Source organism: Delphinapterus leucas, chromosome 1 (genome assembly GCF_059928025.1).
Source record: "Delphinapterus leucas isolate spDelLeu-1000000601 "Yukka" chromosome 1, BTC_Dleu_Yukka2, whole genome shotgun sequence".
NCBI lineage: Eukaryota > Metazoa > Chordata > Mammalia > Artiodactyla > Monodontidae > Delphinapterus > Delphinapterus leucas.
The window spans coordinates 36,798,302-36,825,903 of record NC_143129.1 but is presented as its reverse complement, the minus strand read 5'-3'; the positions used below and the strand labels follow the sequence as shown (position 1 = coordinate 36,825,903).

The window sequence follows — 27,602 nt, the reverse complement described above, 5'->3', positions numbered from 1 at the left end:
TCAGTTGCTTCAATCCAAAACTAGCCCACATTTAAGAGGCCGCCCAGCCACCCAAGGAGCTGCTGCAAGTGCTGAGTGCCTGACGTCGGGTGTGTGCGTGGAGGGGCCGTAGTGGAGTGACCCCGGTGGGATAGGGGAACGCGACGACCAAAAGTTCACCACCACAACTTTTCTCGCCCTCACCAAAGAAAATGCTTTACTGCCGCAGAGCAGTCCGGCCTGAGGCCGAGGCTGTGACGGCAAGGGAGGGAAATCCCAGGGATGGAGGAAGCCCTTCCGAGGGGGCACAGCTGGAGAAGGACTTGCGCGTGCTCCCTGAGCGACAAGCGGCAGCACGGCCTCCACCCGGCAGTCTCAAAGGCCAAGGCGAGCCGCGCCCCCAGCCTTCCAACTGTCTCCCACTCCAGCAAGGGGTCCTGTTAGCACCGTATCAGTGCAACTGGCATCACCCCACCCCAGGACCAAGCCAAATGACCGCCTCTCCAGGGGCCTCGAGACCCCACGACCTGGGCCATGCACACGGGAGCATCACTCAGCTGTGCAAAGGGGTGAAGCCCTGACACTCACAACAACGTGGACGGACCCTGAGAACACAATGCTCAGTGAGAGAAGCCAGACAGAGAAGGACACACAGTGTGTGATTCCACTGATGGGAAACGTCCAGAACAGGCAGATCCACAGACACAGAGAGTGGGTTCCTAGTGTCAGGGGCTGGGGCAGGGGACTGCGGGCCCTTTGCGCTGATGGAATGTTCTGGTATTAGACAGAGGTGAAGGCTGCACAGCTCTGTGAATAAAGTAAAAGCCATTAAATTGTACACTTCATATGGGTGAGTTCTGTGGTGTGTGAATGCTATCTCGACAAAGCTGTTATTTAAAAAGACACAAAACCCACAAGACCCAGCACGGCTCCTCCTCCCCTTGTCCCGCCCCTTCACCTGGTGTCTGTCCCAGACCAGGTGTGGGCCCAGCGTGTCCTGCGGCCCCAGCACCTGCTCCCCAGTGGGTGCCTCACTCAGCCCACAGGGTGAGCACAGAGCAGATGCCAGGGAGCCACCTGCACACCAGGGGAAACGTGAGCCACCACCACCATGGGACGTGCAAATCCTTCACGAGAGCTCCCCACCCCAAGCCCCACGACTCCCACCGTCCCCCTGGGCACCACCCTGTGGCAGTCCCCCGCCCCCAGCACACAGCCTGCAAAAACCCCTTCTCCACCCAGGAAAAGATGCGTCTGGTTTTTAAAGGACCAGCGTTCTCAGAGGTAACCTCTCTCACACACCGGCTGACCGTGCACCTGGTGTGAGTCTGACATGCTTTCCCCACATCGGCCACGCCCCCCATGACTAACTGAGGGGATTCAAACGGAAGCCCCTCAGAGATGAGAAGGCATCGTCATCCAAGGTCAATCTTCAGTGAAGCACACAGCCTCCGACCTCCCAACTGCAGCTCACGGGAACCTGTGACTTGGCAGCCCTGCCAGGTGACCTGGACAGGAAGAGGGCCCGGTCTGACACAGGGGCACCGAGGAACAGAGCCCCGGGCTAGGCACCGCGACAGTGGCCGTGGGTGGGGAGAGAGAGTCTGGGAAGGAACAAGAAAGGTGGGCGGTGAGGGAGGCACTACAGAGCCACGTGTGAGCTGTGGAGGACCATGGACAGGCACCCGGCACATCCTCTGTTAACACCCTTGGGACCGCTCGACGCCACAGGCATGGCAGAAGACCCGGCTGGTGGGAACGGCAGGGACAGCTTGAAGGAACAGAGAAGATGCCAAAGAGGCCTCCAGGCCGCACCCTGAGTAGGAGGAAGGAAACAGGACTGTCATCCCACAGCCAGGGAGAGAAGAGTGCCAGGACCACAAGAGGAGGACACGGCAGAAAGAAAGAGGGAGGAGAGGGGTTTCCTGGGAGACGTGCACCGGGCCTGGGACCCAGGGATGTGCAGACACAGCCAGTCGCACCCTACAGGTCCCCGAATTCAAAAGGGACACCAAACACTCTGTATCTTGATTGTACCAATGCCAATGAAATCATTACATCGGTGCGTAGCTTTGTAAGATGCCACCATTGGGAGAAACTGAGTAAAGAGAACGTGGGATGTGTCCAACTTATTTCTGATGGCTGTGCAAGAATCTACGATAATCTCAAAATAAAAAGTTTAATTTAATTAAGGAAAAAAGGACGCAGCTCCTAGAGGTAGACTGGGGGCGGGTCCCCTGCAGCTCTCAGCCGCCTCCTGCCTAGTGAATATCCAAAGGGCCAGCTGCCTCTGGCCTCTCCCACCAGGAACAGAGTATACAGGTGGCATTTGGATGTTAGGGACCAAAGTATGAAAGCTAACAGGCACGTACATACGGAATACCAGGCTTTTCCCCGTGATCCCTTCCTCTTTAAAGAGGCTACTTCACCCACGGAAAGTCCTCAAAGGGTTAACCTGCCTTCCATCTGAGCTCAGATTAGGCAGGACTCACACCAGCAGAGGTCAGATCAGAAAATGTTTTCTGAGTCACGGGGAGGGATGGCTCACTCAGCCGCCCACGTCAGCTACTACTCACTGTGGAGTGAAAGGCATGACTGCTCAGCGGGCATTCATCAGAGACTCGTGGGCTCTCAAGAGGAAGCCAGAATCAGGTGGAGACAGTCATGCTGGGGCCGCTCCACGCCCACAGCCTCAGTGAGTCACGGAGGGGAAGGACCACTGCACGCCCTCGCTGGCTCCTGCCCTGCCATCAGGCAGCCGAAGATACCACCTGCTTCCTCCTGAGCTGAGACCCGGTTTTCCCACCAAAAGAAGGACCATCCTGCTTTAGAAATGCCACCGTGAGCTATAAGTAGATATCTGGGAACTCTCAGTCACAGAAGGAACAAAACTCGCCCTGCACCCCGCCCTCCTATTTGTCAATTGCGCAAAAGCCCATCTTGGAGGCTGGACATTTCCGCGTACAGGCGGTTGTGGCTGTTCCTCCTGGTTGTGGCTGGCCTTCCTCCTGCGGGTGCTCCCTCCTCAGAGAAGCCACCCACACCTCCCCCAGGGCAAATCTCGCAGCCCCACTCTCTGGGACCTCAGCTGATCCCATATACGGGGCACTACACCTCAGCTGAACTTCTGTGTTTATAGATCACCTACCATCCTTAGTTCATAAGTTTTGAGAATAAGAATACTGTCACCCTCAGAATAGGAGAAAATATTTGCAAATGAATCAACGGACAAAGGATTAATCTCCAAAATATATAAACAGATCACGCAGCTCAATACTAAAGAAACAAACAACCCAATCCAAAAATGGATAGAAGACCTAAATAACCACTTCTCCAAAGAAGACATACAGATGGCCAAGAAGCATGTGAAAAGCTGCTCAACATCACTAATTATTAGAGAAATGCAAATCAAAACTACAATGAGGCATCACCTCACACCAGTTAGAATGGGCACCATCAGAAAATCTACAAACAACAAATGCTGGATAGGGTGTGGAGAAAAGGGAACCCTCTTGCACTGTTGGTGGGAATGTGAATTGGTTCAGCCACTATGGAGAACAGTATGGAGGTTCCTTAAAAAACTAAAAACAGAATTACCATATGATCCAGCAGTCCCACTACTGGGCATATACCCAGAGAAAACCATAATTCAAAAAGACACACGCACCCCAATGTTCACTGCAGCACTATTTACAATAGCCAGGTCATGGAAGCAACCTAAATGCCCATCGACAGACGAACAGATAAAGAAATTGTGGTACATATATACAGTGGAATATTACTCAGCCATAAAAAGGAATGAAATTGAGTCATTTGTTGAGACGTGGATGGATCTAGAGACTGTCATATACAGTGAAGTAAGTCAGAAAGAGAAAAAGAAACATCGTATATTAATGCATGTATGTGGAACTTAGAAAAATGGTACAGATGAACCGGTTTGCAGGGCAGAAGTTGAGACACAGATGTAGAGAACAAATGTATGGACACCAAGGGGGGAAAGCCGCAGAGGGGTGGGGATGGTGGTGTGCTGAACTGGGCGAGTCGGATTGACATGTATACACTGATGTGTATAAAACTGATGACTAATAAGAATGTGCTGTATAAAAAAATAAATTAAATAAAATTCAAAAATCAAAAAAAAGGATACTGTCTACTGTCCTCTGCGCCCCCTGGAACACTCACTCTAAATATCCAGGAGGTGCTTGCAGAATGAATGAATCAATGAACAAACAAGCTCACTCATTTCAAACGTGCGGTCACATGAGTAATCTGACCTTCTAAGAAGTTAAGCTTCTGGAAGAAGCCCATTTTCTTAATGTATTCAGCATCGAGTCATCACAAAATATGAACTCTTATAAAGTACTGCCCCCTCACTTCCCATGAGAAAGCAAAATTCCTCAGCAGGGAAATGGGAGGATAGCAGACATTACCCGCAAAGCTTTGGGAAGGCTGCGGCTCGCTAAGCACTTCACTAGGGCCCCTGACCGCCTGCCTGGTAGTAGGACAGACACACCAGGAACGGCTGCTGACCAACAGAAAGAGTGCCCGGCCAGGCAGGTAGCACACCCCACACCCTGCCAAGCGAGGTCCGGCCAGCAAGGGAAAGACGCTCTCTCCACTTCAGAACCGCCCACCACTAGAAAGCCAGGTCCTGCCAGGGCCTGGACACACGAGGCCTTCCTTACAAGGGTTACAAATCTGTGGCCTTGCTCTGCCTTGAATAAAAGACAGAGACGGGGACAACGTGACCATCTCCAGATGAACTTTCAACTTCGTTTCAAGTGCCTGGGTGCTGGGTCACAGTGCATTTCTAAACTCTTCCAATACTCAAAAATACCAATTTCTAAGCTGCAGAAGGGTTGTTAAACATACACTTAGCACAGATCCCAGTCCCACTCCTGAGTATTTTCTCAAGTGAGGTAAAAACCCAAGTTCACATGGAAACCTGCCCTGGGATGTTTACAGCAGCTTTATTCCTGATCCCCTCAAAACTGGAAACATCCCACAAGTCCTGCCACCTGCAGGCGAATGGACAAACGCATCATGGAATACAACACAGCCAGAAAAAGGAGTGGCTTCTCATACATGCAACAACAGGGATGACGGACTTCCCTGGTGGTCCAGTGGCTAAGACTCTGCGCTCCCAATGCAGGGGGCCCGGGGTCCATCCCTGCTCAGGGAACTAGATCCCGCAGGCTGCAACTAAAACATACTGCACGCGCCAATGAAGACCCCATGTGCCGCAACTAAGACCTGGCACAGCCAAGTAAATAACTAACTAAATCAATATTTAAAACAACAACAACAAAAAACAAGCCCGGGATGAATCTCACATAGGTTTTGCTGAGCCAAAGCAGACAGAATCGAAAAGCTACATGCTGCTGTTCCATTTATCTGGCTTTCTGGAAAAGCAAAAACCTTAGGGACAGAGAGGAGATTAGTGGCCAAGAGGCTAGAGGCGCGCTGGCGCCAAAGGGCAGCAAATGGGATGACAGGATTGCTCTGCCGCCTGACGGCGATCATCTGTCAAAACTCCTAAAACTGTGCACTACAAGTGAACTATGCTTCACGGCTACTAAGGATAAACATATTATTACATTTTGAAAAATGTGCCGGCCAGCCAACCCGTGCATGACAAGTGCAGTAAAAGGCGGCGGGGGGGGGCGGGGAACGAGGCAAGTGGATCAGCTGGAGTCCTGAAGGTTCTCCCCACTTTCAGTTTCCCTCCCCTGGGATGTCTCCCCGCCCTGCCCACTGCTCAGGCCGCCCACCCCGGCCACCCGGAGTTACCCAACCGGAAAAGCCAGAGCCCAGGCTCAGCCGCGCCTCCGGGCACAGGAAGGGCAAAAATAGAAAGCACCAGTGCTGGGTGGCGGGCTGGAAACCCTCGGACCTCAGATAACTGCGGAGAACCGGGGCCCGGAGTCAACATCGGCTCCCAGGCGGTCCCAGCGTCCCGACCCCGACCCCGGCCGCGACACTTTCCACAAACTGACACACACGGAGCCCGCGCAGGGCCGGGTCGTGCGGGCTTCCCCGCCGGGTCGCCTGGAGGCCGGTCCCCCGCAAGCCGAGCGCACGAAAGGGCGCCCCAAAGGCGCCGGCCCAAGGCGCCCGCTGCGCTTTCCCTCCGGCAGGTGGGCTGCGGGGCCCAAGCGTAAACCCTGAGACAAGGAACACGCGCACCACGCCGCCACAGGGGACGAGAGGCCGGGCGCCCACCTAGCCGGACACCCTGCATCACTGGACGCCTGTGTAAATTTCCGTCTGGCGTGTCATTTTCCAAAGACCACTCAAGATCAGGGGACAGAACGCCTCCTCTCCAAGTGTCCTGCCAGCCCACCCACTCAAGATCAGAGGAACAAAATGCCTAACTAAAACAAAACAAAACAGAAACACAAAAAAACTGGAGTGAGGGAGGTAAGGGTGCCCTGAAAAATAAAAAAAGAACTAAGCACGTTGACAGCGCTAAGAATAAACTTCCAGGAAAAAGAAACCCTACATGTCAGATCCTAAAGTACAGAAGGGCAAGCCCGCCGGCATTCCAGGCCCGGGGGTACCAGGGTCCCCAGCCCTGCAGAGCCAACCGCAGACCGGCTCGGGCGCCCCTCGGAAGCGCGGGGTCCCCGCGGCCGAGTCTGCGCCCCCGGCTGGCGCCGGCTCTCCTCTGCCCACCCTGCGCGCGGGGGCTGGAAACTGCCGCGGAGAACCACGGCGGGGCGGGAAGGGGGGCTCCAAAGAGGGTCTGACGACTCGAGTCGCTCCGTTTCTCGGTGGGCTCAGCGCGCGCCGTGGGGGAAGAGGGATGGGGGTCTGGGAGGAGGGGACGGGCGGCACTTACGTAGACCGGCAGCGGCCACGGGTAGACGGCGGGCTCGGTCCCCAAGAGCGACTCCAGCCTCAGCTCCAGTTTCTCCCGGATGTCTTCGCGCGCGGCCCCCGCACTGTGCTAGTCTGGCGGTTGGGGAAGGGGCGCGGCGCCGCCGGCGGGGGCGGGGCAGACGGGCAGGCGGGAGGCTGAGGGGAGGGGGCCTGGTCTGGGCCTCGGCTGCCGCCGCTGCGGTCCCTTCCGGCCCCCGGCTCCCTCTTTGTGGTCACAGGCCCGGGACCTCAAGCGCTGCTGCGAAGTTGGGCCGGCATGAGGCGAGCACAATGAGCCGGGGCCCGGGCTGAACCACTCGCGGCGCGCGCAGTCCGCCCCGTGGACTCGCACGCTCTCACGCACGCACGCTCCCAAGCACGCACGCACGTACGCAAGTCTTTGGCTGCCCCCGGCCACCCCCACCGGCCCGAAGTGGGGACCCAGGGAGACCCCTCGGGGCCTGGGGTGGCGGGTTCGACTCCCGCCCTTGACGTACCGTGACACACACCCTCCCCCCTAATAAAAAGACTATAATTCCTCATTAAATATGACAGCCGGAATCCCGGCTTCTGTTCACAAAAATGCCGTGTATTTAGCCTATGCTAGACACCAGACCGCGGATGCTCAGTACTGGCAAAAAAGGAAATGCCCTGCCCTCATAGCACTGCCATTTTAATTGGAATAGTAGTGACAATGGTCAAGGGAGAAAATAAAGTGTCATCATCGCCATGGGGATGGTTAATCTCATGTGCGCACTGCGTGGGGCCCCAGCAACCGCAAACATTATTCCAGATGTGGCCAGGAAGGTATTTTTCAGAAGAGATTAACACTGAAATTGGTCCACTTTGCGTAAAGGAGATTGTCAATGCCGCGGCGTGGGTGGGCCTCGTCCATCAGTTGAAGGACTGGAGAGAAAAATGAGGTTCCCTAGAAAGAGGGAACTGTTCCTCCAATGGCCTTAGGACATCAGCTCTTCCCTGTGTCTCCAGCCCAGATGCCTGCCCTGACTTGCCTGCCTCACGGTCACATGAGTCAACTCCTTAAAACAAAACTATATATGTAAAAATATTGAATATATACAAGCCTATTAATTTGTATATGTGTATATACATATTATATATATGTATACACATGTTTATATGTGCGTGCATTTGTAGTATATGTGTAAGTACTATATACAGTATACATACAAGCCTATATATTTGTGTGTATATATTGTATACATGTATGTATGTGTATATATATAGTATACATATTATAAACGTGAACATGCTGTATATATACACACACCCATATATTGATATATGGGTGTGTATATATACAGTATATGTACACTGTATATATGTATGTATACAGTGTATATTTATATATAGGTGTGTATATATGTTGTATACCTGTATGTGTATATGTTGTATAGGTATTATATGTATACTCTATATATACACACTTGCGTATGTATTCGTATGTATTTATATGTGTATGTACATGCACATATTTACATATAGGTGTGTATGTGTGTGTATACATTGCATATATGTATGTGTATATATCATATATATGATATGTGTATGTATATATATGACTAATTTATATATACAGTACATATATATTTTTATGCTACATGCTTTTATATGTAGGTGTATATGTGTGTCTATATGTATGTACGTGTATGTATTGCATATATTATATGTGTATGCATGTATACTGTATACACATCTAAATATCTTTGTATGTGTGTATATATGTATGATATAGACGTACCTAGGTGTGTATATTGCATATGTTATACGTATGTGTACATACTATGTGTACTATGTACTATGTGTACATACAAACTATGCATTTCATATGTGTGTATGTATAGTATGGATGTATCTATTGTATATATTATGTGTATATGTGTGTATACATACTGTATATATACAAACTATGCATTTTATATATGTGTGTGTATATGTGTATGTGTGTATTGTATATACTATATGTGTATATGTCTGTATGCATACTGCATATATACACAGCTGTATATTTTTGTATGCGTGTACATATGTACGTGTGTGTGTATATACACACACACTCTATGGATTCTGTTTGTCTGGAGACCCCTCACTGATATGGACACTTATGACAATTGAGCACCTGCTCTTTGCCAGCCAGGGAGCCAAACGCTTGTCCTTTCTGTGTCTCCTTTAAGTGTCAGAAGTCCCGGGAGGGAAGGTGATGCCGCTCCTACCAGTTGAGGTGCCTCAGGGTCAGAGAGATGCACAGGGTGGGGGGCTGGAGCCTGGTGGAGCCCAGGTGGAGTTGTAGCAGCAGTACAGCCTAGCAGTCCCACTTCCCTGGGTGCCTCTCACAAAGACGCCGAGGGAGAGACGGGGTCTGAAGGAGGGGATGAGGAAGCTTCCGTGGGTCTGCAAGCCCAGACCAAGGCTGACTCGTCAAGGGTGTTAGAGGTCAGGACTGTGGTTACCCTGGGGGTGGAGTTACACAGAGCCATTCCCATTCTGAGAAAGTATCCATTCTGCTCTTGTTTGTACGTTTACCCCCCTCCCCCAAATCTTTTAAAAACAGATTCTCTTGGTTGCTGGGAGCACACACGGGGAAGTTGTGTGTGAAGGGGTGTGATCCAGGGGACAGGGAGGATAAGCCCCCCACTCGTAGGGCCAGGAGCGGCTCAGCTTTGTGAGCTAAGGATGGCCCGCGAGGTCCCAGAGAGAAGGGTCCCTGCTCCGTCCCTGCTCCGTGCACCCCATTCCCAGCCTGAGAAGTCCACAGCACCCCCCCACACACACACACACACCAGGGAGGAGAGCCAGTCACCCTGGCTCCCAGGCTCCGGCTCCAAGGCTCCCAGCACTAGGAGCTATTTTCAGCTTTCATGCCCTAGGACACGGCCAGAGCTATTGTCTCCGGAAACTCTCTGTCTGTCTCTCACCCACCCGCCATCCCTCCCTCCCTCATCCACCTCTTCCCCGCCCCCCCCCCCCCCCCCCCCCCGGCTCCAGCTGTCCTGCCCACCACCCTGCGTTTCTACACAGGATGGCTCACAGACAGCTGCTCCCTGTGCCCACCCGCCACCATTCGATGGATGTCAAAGCAAGCCCTGGGGACTTCCCTGGAGGTCCAGGATTAAGACTCTGAGCTTCCACTGCAAGGGGTGTGGGTTCGATCCCTGGTCAGGGAAATAAGATCCCACATGCCGCCTGGCACGGCCAAAGAAATAAGTGAATAAAAAATAAAGTTATAGTGATGAAACAGCCCTAGTGGTGCAAGGATGGGACGTATAGCTCTATGGTAGAGAATAAAGGTCCAGAAACAGATATATGAGAACTTGATGACAGAAAGTGGGGAAATTAAGGAGTTTTCAATAAATGACATTAGGACAATTGCATATCCATGTGGGAAAAAGTAAATTAGAAAAAAAGAAAAAAGCAAGCCCTGGTCAGGTGTGACCTTGGGCCCAGGGCCATTGGCACACGTTGTCGTGTGGGATGTTCTTCCTTAGACTCCTCCCTCCCTCCTGTGTCACTGTCACTTCCTCCAGAACCTTCCTGGACTCCCCTACACAAGCCCGGGGTGTGCCCTCATCCACCCTGGATAACCGGAATTCCAATCCCAGCCCACCCTTCCCTGCCAGGTAAAGAACTGTTTCTGGTCAATAAGACCGTAGAGGTCCTTGGCCATTGCTATTGCAGTTAGAATTGTTACTGTGTTTACATAGGGTGACCAACACCCGCCCCCAGTTTGCCCAGGACCGCTCAGGTTTGAGCGCTGGAACTGTGGGGAAACCCTCATTTCTGGGGAACCCCAGAAGGCTGGTCAGCCTATTTAGGATGGATCTTTCACTTGATATCCCAACCCCTGAGAGCCAGAAAGGGAATCTCCCCCCTCCTTCCATGGTAACCTTCATTCATTCATCCACTCATCCCTTTATTCAACTCCTTTATTCAGCAAGTATTTATGAAGCATCTACTACACAGCAGACACTCTTCTAGGTGCTGGGGACAGTAAACTGAGAAGGTGTGATTTATTACATGGGGATGATGTCTCGGAGACCACTGCAGGGCAGGGGAGGTGGGAGAGGGAAGGGGCAGTTCTAAATGCAGGCTCTGACGGGATTGGGGCAGACCTTGCCCTAAGCCAGGCTGGTTGCTTCAACACAGCTGTCCTCACCCAGGGCCATCCTGTCCCTGCCTCACCCAGTTCTTTGGTGATGTCTGGGGAAAATCTGCGGTTGTCACACTTGGGGGGGAGGGGCCCCTGGAATCAAATGGGTGGGGCCAGGGATGATGCTGAACCCCACACAGTGCCCAGGAGGGGCCCCCAGCAGAGGATGACCCGCCCCAAATAACCCCAGTGCCATGCCGTGGGGGAGACCCTGCACTAATATTATTCAGACCCGCTGGTGCCCCTAGATTCCTGCACAGGCAGGGACTCTAACCGGGTCACCTCTGTATCCCAAGGTGACCTAGAGTGGGGCAGCCAGGAGGGCTGAGTATCGGGAATGAAATGGCAAATCTCTGTGCCCACTCTCCCTGCCACACCCCAGGGTCGATGGCCTCTATCTCCTCCCTGTGCAGGTAGCTTTTCCCTGAGCCATTTCTTCTTGTCAAGGTCCCTGTCGCAGGTTGGGTTCCCCGAAGATGACGTTGAGAGCAAGGACTGGAGTGCAGGTGGTTGATGTGAGACGTGCAGAGAACAGATACAGCTGCCATAGGGTCCCGCAATTCCACTCCTGGGCATAGATCCGGAGAAAACTCTAATTCAAAAATATACATACACCCCTGGGATTTCCCTGGTGGTCTAGTTGTTAAGACTCTGTGCTTCCAGTGCAGGGAGCATGGGTTCCATTTCTGGCCAGGGAACTAAGATCCCATATGCTGTGTGACAAAAAAATAAAGAAAGAGAGAAAGAAAGAAAAAGAAAGAAGAAAGAAAGAAAGTAAGAAAGAAAGAAAGAAAGAAAGAAAGAAAAGATACACGCACCCCAATGTTCATTGCAGCAGTATTTATAATAGACAAGATGTGGAAGCTACCTAAATATCGACTGATGGATGAATGGATAAAGAAGATGTGGTACATATATACAATGGAATATTATTCAGCCATAAAAAGAATGAAATAATGCTATTTGCAGCAACGTCGTGGATGGACCTAGAGATTATCATACTAAGTAAGTCAGAAGAGAAAGACACATATATGATCTCACTTATATGTGAAATCTAAAATATGACACAAATGAACTTGTCTACGAAACAAAAACAGACTCACAGACATAGAGAACAGACTTGTGGTTGACAAGGGGGAGAAAGAGTGAGGGAGGGTTGGATTGGGAGTTTGGGGTTAGCAGACGCAAACTATTAAATATAGGATGGATAAACTACAAGGTCCTACTGTCTAGCACAGGGGACTATATTCAATATCCTGTGATAAGCCATAATGGAAAAGAAAAAGAGTTTTATTTATAGGTTCCATCCCTAACTGAGCTGGCCCATCCTCTCCCATGGCTCTAAGTGCAGCCCGAGGCTGCAGACTTCCACCATGGTCTTCAGCTCCAGAGCAAGCCACCTGCAAACCAGCCACATCTTCCCAGGGGCTGGCAACTCTCCTTTGCTACTGATTCCAAGACACATCCAGATAGCACAAATGTGACCATGAAAACAAACTCAGGCATGTTCAAATCAGGGAAATAACATTCTTATCTCTGTTTAGTAGTCACTTAATTTTAGAATAGCTTAGAGTTACAAAAAAGTTGCAAAGATCTGTACAGAGTGTACAGAGTGCCGTGGACCCCCGACCCAGTACCCCTATTTCCAACACGTTAGTGCTTTAGTATGTTAGTACGACATGTTTATCCAACTAAGGATCCGAGATGGATACATTATTATTAACTAAAGTCCACACTTTATTAGAATTTCCCTAGTTTTCCCCTAACATCCTTTTTCTGTCCCAGTCTCCTCTGGGCTGTGACATTTCTCAGACATCCCTGGGTTTTGATACCTTGAAAGTTTTGAAGAGGACTGGTCGGGTATTTTGTCCCTCAATTTGTTTGTCTGTTGGTTTTCTGATGTTTTTCTTATGGTTGGTCTGGAGTTATGGGGTTTGGGGCGGAAGATCTAGACAGAGATAAAAATGCCATTCTCCTCAGGTCACATCAAGGATACACACCATCAACGGGACTTGCGATAAACGATTTTACCCTTGATCACCTGGCCAATGTCGTCTTTTTTTTTGCTGTGTTGGTCTTCGTTGCTGCACACGGGCTTTCTCTAGTTGCGGCGAGCAGGGGCTCCTCTTCGTTGCGGGCACATGCTTCTCATTACGGTGGGTTCTTTTGTTTCGGAGCACAGGCTCTAGACGTGCGGGCTTCTGTAGTTGTGGCATGGGGGCTCAGTAGTTGTGGCTCCCAGGATCTAGAGCACAGGCTCAGTAGTTGTGGCCCACGGGCTTAGTTGATCTGCAGCACATGGGATCTTCCCTGACCAGGGCTCGAACCCGTGTCCCCTGCATTGGCAGGTGGATCCTTTTTTTCTTTTTCTTTTTTCCTTTTGGAACCAAAACTTTAATCCCAAGGATTCTCACAAAACATTACAAATGACAGCATGAAAAAAAAAATTGCACAGTAACTCAAAGTTCAGCTCTACAATATACTCTTAATCTGGCAGGACATTGGTATCTTGATAATCTCAACTTCCAAAAAACATTACAAAGAGCTATGTATTCATGTACAGCAATCACAGAGGGGACTTATGACCTAACTCAAAGGTAAACTAACTTCCTTGAAACTTCTTAGATGCTAAACTCACTGGACAACCTCTTGTCCAGTGTGAAGACTAGTGGAATTCTTAAACCTCTCATCTAGGGGAAGGGTGCGGCTTTCATTTCTCCCTGCTGGCTTGTGTTCACAGCACCTTTTAAAGACTGCTTGCTTGACTACAGCTGCATACCACATCCCAGCTACAGAAAGTCTTTTCAATGTTTGCCAGTGTTGTTTCCATAATAAGAAACATCACACTTTAGGTGCGCAGGAGTTAAGAGTTTTATTATCAGTCTAGGCAAGACCAAAAATTCAAAGCAAATTCAATTTTGCTTAAGGGAACATTGTAAGGTAACAATTCTTCATATTACATGCCTCATATGACCCATTTCAAACCATAGAGAATGACACCTTTATGTGTCACTGTCCCAAGAGGCAAACAAATGTGAACAGCTAAAACATTTAAAAAGTGCATCAAGCTTCAGAAGTCTCAAACAAAACTTGAATTTCCTGTACATACTCCTGTCAAATGAAGCTATTTCCTGTGCACCACTCCTCTTGCAAAGTGGTCTTCTATTTCCTTTCATTTGACCTGGATCGGCTAGGAGACATAGAGAAAGATCGATCGGGATGGCTTGTGATTTCTCTCCTGGGACAGTGATCTCTCTCTTCTCCTATATCTAGAAAGGGACCTGCTCCAGCTGCGGGAGAAGCTTCTCCGTCTTGGAGATCTGTGACAAGAGGGAGGACTCCTCCAACGATAATCATCTCGAGGGCGACGAGCCCAAGAAGGAGGCGGCCACGATTTCGACTTCTCCCTTCCCCATTCGACAGGTCCACTCTTACTCGGCAGCCACAGAGTGTTCTCCCGTCTACTTCTCAGACAGCATCCGCTGCATCTCGGGGATCTTCATTTTCAACAAGAGCGAAGCCGGGAGGGTTTTTAGCAACCCACACACTTCGGAGTGGTCCATAATAGCCTAAAGCTCGTTCGAATTCAGTCTTGTTACCACTGTTTCCAAGACTCCTTACATAAACTTTCCAGTCCAACGGACAGGAATCCCGATGCAAGACCCTCGTGGCTCCTGGGTTTCACGGGCCACAGGGTGATCCCGGGCCTCTAGAATCTGGCAGCTGAGTCTGCTCGCACAAGCTGTCCTGTGGGGATGCTTTTCCCCCTATGTGTCCAGCCCGGGGCCCTGCTGTCTAGGCCCAACCTCCAGGGTGACAGGGTGAACCCCAGGTCCCTGGAGCAAACGCTCAGAGCCCTGGTGACTGGACTCATGGGGCTGGGGCGGCAGCTGGACATGTGTGGCAACCCTGGTGGTGTTTGGCCCCATCTGCAGTTCCAGTTCCAGCTGAGAAAGAGCCTCGCTGTGTTATTTTCTCCTGGTTGTGTAAGGATCCCCGGTGTCATTTGACAGAAATGTAGATGGTGTGTTCTTTCTCTCTTTTCTCCCTGCTTCCTCTCGTCCCTCTCTCCCTCCCTCTCTCTCCCTCTCCCTCTTTCCCTCTCTCTCTCCCTCTTCCCTCTCCCTCTTTCCTCTGCCTCTCCCTCTTTCCCTCTCTCCTCCTCCCTCTCCCCCTCCCTCTCCCTCCTTCCTCTCCCCCCTCCCTCTCTGCAGAGGGAAGGAGGTGTAGGGAGGAGGGAGAGAGAGCAGGAGAGGGAGAGATAGAGGGAGGGAGCGAAAGACGTCTCTCCCTCCTTCCCTCTATCCCTCTCTCTCTCTCCCCCCTCCCTCTCCTGCTCTCTCTCCCTCTCCCTCCACCTCCTTCCCTCTCCAGAGAGGGAAGGAGGTGGAGGGAGAGGGAGAGCGGAACAGGGAAACAGGGACAGAGAGAGAGGGAGGGAGAGAGGCAGAGGGAGAGATGGAGGGAGAGGGAGAGTGAGAGGCAGCGAGGTAGAGGGAGGGAGGGAGAGAGGTAGAAGTGCTGAGGAGGGGGGTTCCCTATCCCTCCCACTCCCATCCTCTCCCCACTGCTTTCTCTTTTTTCTGCTTCAACAAACTCCAGGTGCCTTTTAGATCAGCCCTGAAGTCAACGTTGATGCTTGGACAGCCTGACCTCCCCGCTGACTTCCAGCCCAGGACCACCACTGGGAGATGAAGTCTGTGGGGCCCTGGGCGGCGGGCTGCACAGGCACCTCCTCTGATGCCCAATCTCTCCTCGTTTATGAGGCAGCCGCCAACTCCCTTCCCTGACTCCCCAAGATTTGGGGCCTTTTTAATATGTGTCGATAATGCCATGAGCTACTATTTAACTTTTCCACGAGGACCCATCTCCCAAAATGCAGTGGTTTTCAGCCTTGGCTGCACTAGGGAACCCCCAGGGAAGGGTGAGATGTCTCTCCCTCCCTCTCTCTCCCTCTCCCTCTGTACTTCTGTCTACCTCTCTCCCTTGCCCTCTCCCTCTGGGGTGATGCCCAATGAGCTCAGAATCGAAGATGGCCCCCCATCCCCTCTCTGTGGCTTGCATGGGGGATGCACCTTCTCACTGTGGCCCGGGCATGGCCTTGACATTCAGACATCGGGTCCTGCATGGACACTTGTGTTTGTTCCATAGCGCATGTGGCTGCAGTCTGTGCTTCTGTAGATGGGGGCTGTGCGTGAGCCCTTCCTCTTCCCCGCAGACACCACTGGTGGTCGCTCGGCCTCGCGGGTGATGCAGGGGGCATGGGGGACAGTCTTGTGTCCCCACCTTCTTGGGCTACAGACAGGCCACGCTGGTGCTGTGGTGACTGGGGGCTCCCAGGAGAACCCCACTGCAGACCGGAGAGGTGGCCCCCGAGAAGGTGGCGTACACCTGGGGCCGGGCCTCATCAGTGAGCCACGGGCCACCTGCAGCAACAGGTGTCTCACCGTCCAGTTGCTGGGTGTTCGGGCGCCGTGGGGATGAGCTGCTGTCTGCACGGCAGCCGTGTTTGCCTTGTTGAGCCGGGGGAGGCCCCTTGGTGGCTCCTGGAGAGCCTGGCCTCATTTCTTCCTGCCCTTGTCCTTAGAGCCCATCAAGGTTCATGCCATTTCTGGTTCCAACAGGACCTGTGTTAATAAAGACCATGTGTTAGGACAGCACCAATGTGTCTAGAAATCCGGGCCAGGAGGAGGAGGGAGGGGGATTGGCTGTGCCCGTCAGTGGCCTGAGAGCCCTGCCCCCCTGCAGAGACCTGTCCCCGGGCCCGTGGGGAGGGCGTGGCCCACAGTCCCCAGCACCTTCCGTCTCTGGGTTCAAGGAGAACTGCGTGATCCTCAGGGAGCTGGTGAGGCTGCAGGCCCAGAAGTCCCGCCTGCTGGGGTTCCGCACGCGTGCCGACTCCGTGCTGGAGATGAACTTGGACAAGACCAGGCAGGTGGTGGCCACTGTCCTAGGTAACCCCGCCTCCCCCTGAGTTCCAGTGGGGATGGGGTCAGGCAGACCTTGACTGGGCATGGTGCTGCCTGAGACCCCACTGTGTCAGCCCTTGGGGGTCAGCTTCCTGGACCCTTCATTCTGCCTTGAGGGGCATGGGAACGGGGGCGGCTGGGGGGCCACCCCAGGGACGTAGCCAAGCCTCTCCCTTCCACCCGCAGGTGAGCTGGCCCAGAAGCTGAAGCCCCTTGGGGAGCAGGAGCGGCCGTGATCCTGGAGCTAAAGAAGGCTGAGTGCCAGAGGTGGGGCCTGCACTTTGACGGCCCCATCAATGCCTTGGTCCTGCGCTACTACATGAACCAGGGGGAGGAGACGCGCTACCACGCGCTACCATGCAGGTGGTCACGTGTGGGCTGCTGTGCATCTCCCAGGAGCTGCTGGGGCTGACCTTCGACCTGGAGGAGGGCACCAACATGTGTCACGAAGACATGAGGCTCTACATGGTCCAGGATGCGGCCTCGAGCAAGGTCGTCCATTGGCAAGTTCTACCTGGACCTCTATCCTCAGTGCATGCGTGGGGGAACCTGTTGGCCATGGGCCGGGGCTCCTCTGTGGAAGCGGGGTCTCACCTGCGTCCCTCCCCAGGGAGGGTAAGTCCGGGCACGTGGCCTGCTTCGGCCTGTAGTCGGGCTGCCTGCAGCACGATGGGAGCTGTCAGATCGCCATCGCAGCCTGGTGGCCAACTTCACCAAGGCTACGCACAACCTGCCCTCCCTGCTGCAGCATGATGAGCGGGAGACCAACTTCCACGACGTCGGGCACGCGATGCACCAGCTCCTCTCCCAGGCGCAGGGCTGCAGGCGGGGCGGGGAGGTCCCAGGTGCACGTGGTCCTCAGGCAGGCCCTCGCCATGGGATTTTTTCCCTGACATCACCGTGCACATGGCGAGGCCCTCAGTGTCAGTTTCCATCATCAAACCCCAGGCACTGGGCGCGAAAACAAAGGATATGGATGTCCTCGAGGCTCTAAAGGCTAGAAGACACAGATCAAGGAGTCAGGGTTGGTTCCCTGCATGTTAAATACGTGTACGCAAGAGTTGCCTTTAAAAAACACAAAAGAAAAGAAAAGAACGTGACCTGCAAGTCTGCTGACAGCTGATTATGAGAACCAGAGGGAAGGCTCTGGCGCTGGGGGCGCAGTGCCCTGGGAGGCTCTGGGGCTGCTGCCAGTCTCCGTGGAGGCTCAGCAAGTTGCAGTGACTTCAGCACGTGGGGGGCGCCAGCTGACCGTCTGGGCCCAGGATCCACTGCACGTTCAGTCTTCCTGCGGTCAGCCCTTCGTCCTGAGAGTGATGGTCTCACAGGCTGCACTGGGGAGCGCGGGACACTTTACTAAGCTGTGCAGCCATCATTACTGCCATGTCCTGGACCATGGCAATCTCCCCAGATACGTCCCTCACAACCTTAGCTATCATTCTGACCCTTTGCCTGACGCTGACAACCAGGAACCCACTCTCTGACTCTGTGGATCTACATGCTCTGGACGTTTCTCCTCAGTGGAGTCAGGCCCTGTGTGTCCTTTTGTGTCTGACGGCTCTCGCTGAGCATCGTGTCCTCAGGGTGCATATATGTGGCAGCAAGTGTCAGGGCATCACCCCTTTGCATGCTGAGGGACACAAAAAAGATAAAAAAAAAAAGAATGGAACATCGCATGCAAGTCTGGTGACAGCCGGTGATGACAACCTGAGGGAAGGCTCTTGGGCCGGGTGCGCCATGCACTATGAGGCCCTGGGGGTGCTGTCAGTCTCTGTGGAGGCTCCGCAAGTACCACTGACTTCCCCACGTGGGTGACACCAGCTCAGGGTCTGGGCCCAGGACTCACTGCTCGTTCAGTCTTCCTGCAGTCAGCCCTTCATCCTGAGAGCGATGCTATCACAGGCTGCAAGGGGGAGCATGGGGACAATTTACTGAGCTGTGCAGCCGACTCTACTGCCGTGCTTTGGATCACTTCTGTCACCCCAAAATGTCCCTCACGCCCTTAGCTGTCACTCCGTCCCCTCGCCAGGCCCTGACAACCAGGAACCCACTGACTATGTGGATCTACCTGCTCTGGACGTTTCTCCTCAGTGGAGTCAGACCCTGTGTGTCCTTGTGTGTCTGACTTCTCTCGCTGAGAATCGTGCTCTCAGGGTGCATCCACGTGACAGCGAGTGTCAGGGCTTCACCCCCTTGTGTGGCTGAGGGACTGAAAAAACAAAAAAGAAAACAAAGGAAAGTTGAATGCACCTCTGGTGACAGCCGGTGATGACAAACAGAGGGGAGGCTCTGGGGCCGGGAGCGCCGTGCCCTCTGAGGCCCTGGGGCTGCTGCGAGTCTCCGTGGAGCCTCAGCAATTCCCAGTCAGTACTCCAAGTCGGGGGCCGCCAACTGAGTGTCTGGGTCCAGGACCCACTGCTCGTTCAGTCTTCCTGCAGTCAGCTCTTCATCCTGAGAGTGATGTTCCCACGGGCTACAATGGGGAGCATGTGGACAGTTTACTGAGCTGTTCAGCCGTCCCTACTGCCATGCTTTGGACCACTTCTGTCACCCGAAAAATGTCCCTCATTCACTTTGCTATCACTAAGTCCCCTCGCCAGCCCCTGACAACCAGGAACCTACTCTCTGACTCTGTGGATCTGCCTGTTCTGGGCGTTTCTCCTCAGTGGTGTCACATCCTGTATGTCCTTCTGTGTCTGACTTCTGTCGCTGAGCATCGTGTCCTCAGGGTGCATCCACATGGCAGCGAGTGTCACGTATTCACCCCTTTGCATGCTGAGGGACTGAGAAAAGAAAAGAAAGGAATATTGCATGCAAGTCTGGTGACAGCAGTTGATGAGAACCAGAGGGACGGCTCTGGGGCCGGGGGCGCCGTGCCCTGTGAGTCCCTGGGGCTGATGCCAGTCTCCGTGGAGGCTCAGGAACTCCCAGTGACTTCTGTATGTGGGGGGCGCCAGCTGAGCATCTGGGCACAGGACGCACTGGTTCTTCAGTCTTCCAGCGGTCAGCCGTTTGTCCTGAGAGTGATGCTCTCACAGGCTGCACCGGAGCACGGGGGACAGTTTACTAAGCTGTGAAGACATCACTACTGCCATTTGTTCGACCATTTCCGTCACCCCAAAAATGTCCCTCATGCCCTTGGCTATTACTCTGTCTCCTCGGCAGCCCCTGACAACCAGGGACTTACTCTCTGACTCTGTGGATCTACCTTTTCTGGACCTTTCTCCTCAGTGTGGTCACACCCTGTGTGTCCTTCTGTGTCTGACTTGTCTCGCCGACCATCATGTCCTCAGGGTGCATCCACGTGGCAGCGAGTGTCAGCGCTTCACCCTTTGCATGCTGAGGAATGGAAAAAAGATAAAAGAAAAGAATGGAATATTGCATGTAAGTCTGGTGACAGCTGCTGATGAGAACCAGAGGGAAGGCTCTGGCGCAGGGGGCGCCGTGCCCTGTGAGGCCCTCGGGCTGCTGCGAGTCTCCCTGGAGGCTCAGCAACTCCCACTTACTACACCAAGACGGGAGACACCAACTGAGCATCTGGGCCCACGACCCACTGCTCGTTCAGTCTTCCTGCAGTCAGCCCTTCGTTCTGAGAGCGATGAACTCACAGGTTACAACGGGGAGAATGTGGACAGGTTACTGAGCTGTGCAGCCGTCCCTACTGCCGTGCTTTGGACCACTTCCATCACCCCAAAAATGTCCCTCACGCTGTTACCTATCACTCCGTCACCTCGTCAGCCCCGGACAACCAGGTATCCACTCTCTGACTCTGCGGATCTACCTGTTCTGGACATTTCTCCTAAGTGGTGTCACAACCTGTGTGTCCCTCTGTGCCTGACTTCTCTCGCTGAGCGTCGTGTTCTCAGGGTGCATCCAGGTGGCAGTGAGTGTCAGGGCTTCACCCCTTTGCGTGCTGAGGGACTGAGAAAAGAAAAAAAAGGAAGGAAAATTGCATGCAACTCTAGTGACAACCGGTGATGAGAACCAGAGGGAAGGCTCTGGGGCAGGGGGCGCCATGCCCTGTGAGGCCCTGGGGCTGCTGCCAGTCTCCGTGGAGGCTCAGCAACTCCCAGTCACTTCCCAAAGTGGGGGTCGCCAACTGAGCGTCTGGCCCCAGGACCCACTGCTCGTTCAGTCTTCCTACGGTCAGCCGTTCGTCCTAAGAGCGATGCTCTCACAGGCTGCATCGGGGAGCATGGGGACAGTTTACTGAGCTGTGCAGCCGTCCCTACTGCCGTGCTTTGGACCACTTCCATCACCCCCAAAATGTCCCTCACGCACTTAGCTATCGCTCCGCCACCTCGCTTGACCCTGACAACCAGGAACTCACTCTCTGCCTCTGTGGATCTACCTGTTCTGGATGTTTCTCCTCAGTGGGGTCACATCCTGTGTGTCCTTCTTTGTCTGACTTCTCTCGCGTAGTGTTGTGGTCTCAGGGTGCATCCACGTGGCAGCGAGTGTCAGGGATTCACCCGTTTGTGTGGCGTAGTGAAGTAAAGAAGACAAGAGAAAAGAAAGGAACGTGACATGAAGGTATGGTGACAGCCGGTGATGAGAAACAGAGGGGAGGCTCTGGGGCCACGGGCACCATGCCTTGTGAGGCCCTGGGGCTGCTGACAGTCTCTGTGGAGGCTCAGCAAGTCCAAGTGTCTCCTCCACGTTGGGGGCACCAGCTCACTGTCTGGGGCCAGGACCCACTGCTCGTTCAGTCTTCTTGCGATCAGCCCTTCGTCCTGAGAGCGATGCTCTCACAGGCTGCACTGGATCACGGGGGAGTTTACTTAGCTGTGAATCTACCACTACTGCCATGTTTTGGACCATTTACGGCACCCCAAAAATGTCCCTCACGCTCTTAGCTATCACTCTGTCCCCTCGGCAGCCCCTGACAACCAGGGACTTCCTCTCTGACTCTGTGGATCTACCTGTTCTTGATGTTTCTCCTCAGTGGGGTCAGACCCTGTATGTCCTTCTGTGTCTGACTTCTCTCGCCGAGCATCGTGTCCTCAGGGTGCATCCACATGGCAGCGAGTGTCAGGCGTTCATCCTTTGTGTGCTGATGGACGGAAAAAAGATAAAAGAAAAGAATGGAACATTGCATGTAAGTCTGGTGACAGCTGGTGATGAGAACCAGAGAGAAGGCTCTGGGGCAGGGGGCGCCGTGCCCTGTGAGGCCCTGGGGCTGCTGCGAGCCTCCGTGGACGCTCAGCAACTCACAGTCACTGCCCCATGTGGGGAGCCATCAACTGAGAGTCTGGGCCCAGGACCCACTGCTCGTTCAGTCTTCCTGCAGTGAGCCCTTCATTCTCAGAGCGGTGTTCTCACAGGCTACAACGGGGAGCATGTGGACAGTTTACTGAGCTGTGCAGCCCTCCCTACTGCCGTGTTTCGAACCACTTCCATCAGCCCCAAAATGTCCCTCACGCCTTTACCAATCACTCCATCCCCTCGCCAGCCCCTGACAACCAGGAACCCAATCTCTGACTCTGTGGATCTACCTGTTCTGGACGTTTCTCCTCAGTGGGGTCACACCCTGTGTGTCCTTCTGTGTCTGACTTCTCTCCCGTAGCGTAGAGGTCTCAGGGTGCATCCAAGTGGCAGCGAGTGTCGGGGCTTCACCACTTCGTATGGCCTAGTGACGTAAAGCAGAGAAGATAAAAGAAAAGAACGTTGCATGCAAGTCTGTTGACAGCCGGTGATGAGAAACAGAGGGGAGGCTCTGGGGACGGGCGCGCCGTGCTCTGTGAGGCCCTGGGGCTGCTGCCAGTCTCCGTGGAGGCTCAGAAGGTCCCAGTGACTTCCCCACGTCGGGGGTGACAGCTGAGTGTCTGGGCCCAGGAGCCACTGCTCATTCAGTCTTCGTGCGGTCAGCCCTTCTTCCTGAGAGCGATGCTCTCACAGGCTCCACCAGTGTGTGGGGGACAGTTTACTAAGCTGTGTAGCCATCACTACTGCCATGTTTTGGACCATTTACGTCACCCCAAAAATGTCCCTCACGCCCTTAGCTATTATTCCACCCCCACGGCAGCCCCTGACAACGAGGGACTTACTCTGTGAGTCTGTGGATCTACCTGCTCTGTACGTTTCTCCTCGGTGGAGTCAGACCCTGTGTGTCCTTTTGTGTCTGACGGCTCTCGCTGAGCATCGTGTCCTCAGGGTGCGTACATGTGGCAGCAAGTGTCAGGGCATCACCCCTTTGTGTGCTGAGGGACACAAAAAAGATAAAAAAAAAAAAAAGAATGGAACATCGCATGCAAGTCTGGTGACAGCCGGTGATGACAACCTGAGGGAAGGCTCTTGGGCCAGGTGCGCCATGCACTATGAGGCCCTGGGTGTGCTGTCAGTCTCTGTGGAGGCTCCGCAAGTACCACTGACTTCCCCACGTGGGTGACACCAGCTCAGGGTCTGGGCCCAGGACTCACTGTTCGTTCAGTCTTCCTGCAGTCAGCCCTTCATCCTGAGAGCGATGCTATCACAGGCTGCAACGGGGAGCATGGGGACAGTTTACTCAGCTGTGCAGCTGTCTCTACTGCCGTGCTTTGGATCACTTCTGTCACCCCAAAATGTCCCTCACGCCCTTAGCTGTCACTCCGTCCCCTTGCCAGGCCCTGACAACCAGGAACCCACTGACTATGTGGATCTACCTGTTCTCGACGTTTCTCCTCAGTGGTGTCACAGCCTGTGTGTCCTTGTGTGTCTGACTTCTCTCGCTCAGCATCGTCTTCTCAGGGTACATCCACGTGGCAGCGAGAGTCAGGGCTTCACCCCTTTGCATAGCCTAGTGACGTAAGGAAGAAAAGAGAAAAGAAAGGAACATTGCATGCAAGTCTGGTGACAGCCAATGATGACAATGGGTGCCACGGACGGATAGGAAGAGGGCAATGGCAAAACCCAAGAGCCTTGGGACGTGTAGGAGAGGCTGTAGGGAGGAAGATAGAAAGACATGCTATTCTCCGAAGCAATCATCGTAATCCAGGTGTAAAATGATAAATGGTAGAACCGGAGTAACGGCAACACAGATGGAAGGGAGGAGTATGAGAGACGCTAGAAAGAAAACCTGTCAGGGCTTCACCATTGATTGGATACATTCATTTCTCCATTTAACAAAGGTTGTCAGTAACTGTGCTAGTCGCTGGGAATCAAGAGTAAGCAAAACACTCATGATCTCTTCCTCACGGACCATATGGTAAACACCTATCTAAAACTGGATGTGAAATGTGATGAAGACTATACGCGAGAGGTACGTGCTGTTATGTGAGCTACGGTAGGGGGATGTGATGAGTTGAGTAGGTAGGGGATGATTTCTTGACAAAGTGACACATGAGAAGAGATGAGAAGGATGAGGAGGCATCAATCAGTTGCAAACTAAACAGAAGGACATTTCATGCAGAGGGGCAGCATGGGCAATGTGCCGTTGTAAGTATGCAGGCCTGAAAGGAGGCCATGGTGGGCTGGATGACTGAGAATGAAAGGAAGCAGGGGCACGACGCGGCTGCAGAGATCATGCTCCATCCCGCCCAGGGGATGCCCTGCCCTGCAGACTAGCACACCCAGAGTGCCAGTGCACAGCCAGATGAGAAGCCTGCTCTAGAATGCAAGTCAACACTGCTTCTTTCACCAAGAAAGTCTTGCCTGTTAAAGTAAACAGCTTATCTCGTGCACATATGATTTACATGCTGAAAAAAGCTCCTTATCTTACAGAACGGCAACAGTTCTCAGGGTGCCGGTCAGGAGCCTCTCCGCGTGTGTCCCAGGGACCCACCTGCCTGCGACCTTCAGCCGCCTGGCAGGAAGCTACGACGCCCACTCCTATGGCTACCTGTGCAGCGAGGTGTACTCCGCGCACACGTTCCACACACACTTTAAGTAGGAGGGCGGCCTGAGTGGCAAGGTGAGAGGCCGGCCTGCCGCGCAGACAAAGGAGGCGCTCTTTGGCCTGGGCCTAGATGCTCGTGCCGCTCCCCTGGGCTTGCCGGGCTCTGAGGGCCCTGCCCTGGACCCCCTGCTCCCCTGCCCTTTGTTCAGTCATAGCAGAGGTGGCCACACCCACACCCTCTGTGACATCCGTGTTCCAACCTCCTGCAGGCCCGCCCACTCTCCGCAGGTTGCCATGGACTACAGAAGCTGCATCCTGAGGCCAGGGGGCTCCGAGGATGCCAAGGGCAGACATGATGGCCTTAAATGAGTCGCAGAGGCCTTAAGTGGGCTAGTGTGGTTGGGCTCACCTCTTATGTTTCAGTGAACTTTGTGAGAAGACAGGGCCTGGGAGCTGCAGCCTCACAGTTGGGCTCCACAGTAAGATGTGTGGGACACACCTCAAACTGACCCAAAACATGGAGCAATACCAGCCATCTAGAGGTCTAAAAGAGAGCCACTGCAGCTAGCCCATAGGTCCAAGAAAAATAAATTCTTATTTATGTAACTGAGTTTTGGGGAGATTTGTTCCAAAGCATTATCACAGGCAAGAGATGACTAATACAACATCCTCCAAATCACTGCTATGTACATGGCTGCCACCATGCCTACATGTAAGGCAATTGTGTCCTCAATCTTTGAGAATTCTTGAATTCTTGGTGCCTCTCTAACACAATGTATATGGCTAACGTTTCCCCAAATAGCTCCACTAAAGTACCAGAAAGATCTCCCTAAACTTTTATTAAATGTAATGCAAAGTTCTTTCTATTCATTTTCTGTTTCTACGTACTTAAAGTGCTTTTCATCAATCAAAAAGGATGGAAAATTGGAACAAAACATTTTGTGGATAGTTGTTGTTCACAAAGGAAAATCACAAACAAAACAGTCACTTCACTGAGTGTAGAACACTAATGCCCCTAGTGTCTGTCAATGCCAAGTGAACAAAGGCAATCCAGCTCTCTCCACTTGAGAGGGAGAGCAAGCTATTGTCGAGTGGTGGAGGGATGCTCTTAGCAGCTATTTGCAACATTCTGTGAACCTGGACACTGTGTAGCTACAAAGAAACCTTTTCTCCAAGGAAACTAACTAAAGAAACTTGAGAGCGGAAAAAGAGAGAAAGAATGAGAGAATACCCTTCTCATGGTGACTCATTCACTTATTCGTTCATTTACCAAATATTCACTATGTGTATAGTTCTGTGCTGAAAACTGCACAGAACACAGAGATGTACACCCATTCTCAGGGAGATTAGACACCAGAGAGTGAGATAAGACGTAGATGCCTTATGGCAGTTCCACATATGTCTTGTTAAACTGTTTACAAGTTCAGGGGAGAGAAGGGATCCACAAATTGCTTGGATTCTCAGTGAAGTCTTCCCAGAGAAGGAGGTGTAAAGTAGATTGATTAGAAAAAAAAAATTAACGTCATAGGTAGATATGAAAGGGAGCAAAGATGCACAGATAATTAGACCCAGTTCCTTTTTAAAAGTCTAGAAAGTGAAATTAAAGCCAAATCATGGAGGGTCTTGAATGTCAATCTTAAGAGTTTGGCTCTATTGTGTTGACAATGGGTGCCACGGTCGGATTGCAAGAGGGCAATGGCATAACCCAAGAGCCTTGGGACGTGTAAGAGAGGCTGTAGGGAGGAAGATAGAAAGACATGCTATTCTCCGAAGCAATCATCGTAATCCAGGTGTAAAATGATAAATGGTAGAACCGGAGTAACGGCAACACAGATGGAAGGGAGGAGTATGAGAGACACTAGAAAGAAAACCTGTCAGGGCTTCACCATTGATTGGATACATTCATTTCTCCATTTAACAAAGGTTATCAGTAACTGTGCTAGTCGCTGGGAATCAAGAGTAAGCAAAACACTCATGATCTCTTCCTCACGGACCATATGGTAAACACCTATCTAAAACTGGATGTCAAACGTGATGAAGGCTATAAGCGAGAGGTACGTGGTGTTATGTGAGCTACGGTAGGGGGATGTGATGAGTTGAGTAGGTAAGGGGATGCTTTCTTGCCAAAGTGACACATGAGAAGAGATGAGAAGGATGAGAAGGCATCAATCAGTTGCAAACTAAACAGAAGGACATTTCATGCAGAGGGGCAGCATGGGCAATGTGCCGTTGTAAGTATGCAGGCCTGAAAGGAGGCCACTGTGGGCTGGATGATTGAGAATGAAAGGAAGCAGGTGCAAGACGAGGCTGCAGAGATCATGCTCCATCCCGCCCAGGGGATGCCCTGCCCTGCAGACTAGCACACCCAGAGTGCCAGTGCACAGCCAGATGAGAAGCCTGCTCTAGAATGCAAGTCAACACTGCTTCTTTCACCAAGAAAGTCTTGCCTGTTAAAGTAAACAGCATATCTAGTGCACATATGATTTACATTCTGAAGCAAGGTCCTTATCTTACAGAACGGCAACAGTTCTCAGGGGCCGGGCAGGAGCCCCTCCACGTGTGTCCCAGGGACCCACCTGCCTGCGACCTTCAGCCGCCCGGCAGGAAGCTACGCGCCCACTCCTATGGCTACCTGTGCAGCGAGGTGTACTCCGCGCACACGTTCCACACACACTTCAAGTAGGAGGGCGGCCTGAGTGGCAAGGTGAGAGGCCGGCCTGCCGCGCAGACCAAGGAGGCGCTCTTTGGCCTGGGCCTAGATGCTTGTGCCGCCCCCCTGGGCCTGCGGGGCTCTGAGGGCCCTACCCTCGAC

At 52.7% G+C, this 27,602-nt stretch overlaps 1 protein-coding gene across 1 annotated transcript in view; it reads right to left on the bottom strand.

Annotated features, from left to right (window-relative positions):
• LOC111170796 (centrosomal protein of 78 kDa-like) overlaps positions 1–17,023 on the bottom strand; it is a 56,053-nt gene extending 39,030 nt beyond the window's left edge. The window contains 2 exon segments of the mRNA XM_089912415.1: positions 6,821–6,928; positions 16,898–17,023. Of these exon segments, the coding sequence (XP_089768541.1) occupies positions 6,821–6,928; positions 16,898–17,023 (234 nt within the window).
• Positions 17,024–27,602: the final 10,579 nt, after the last annotated feature.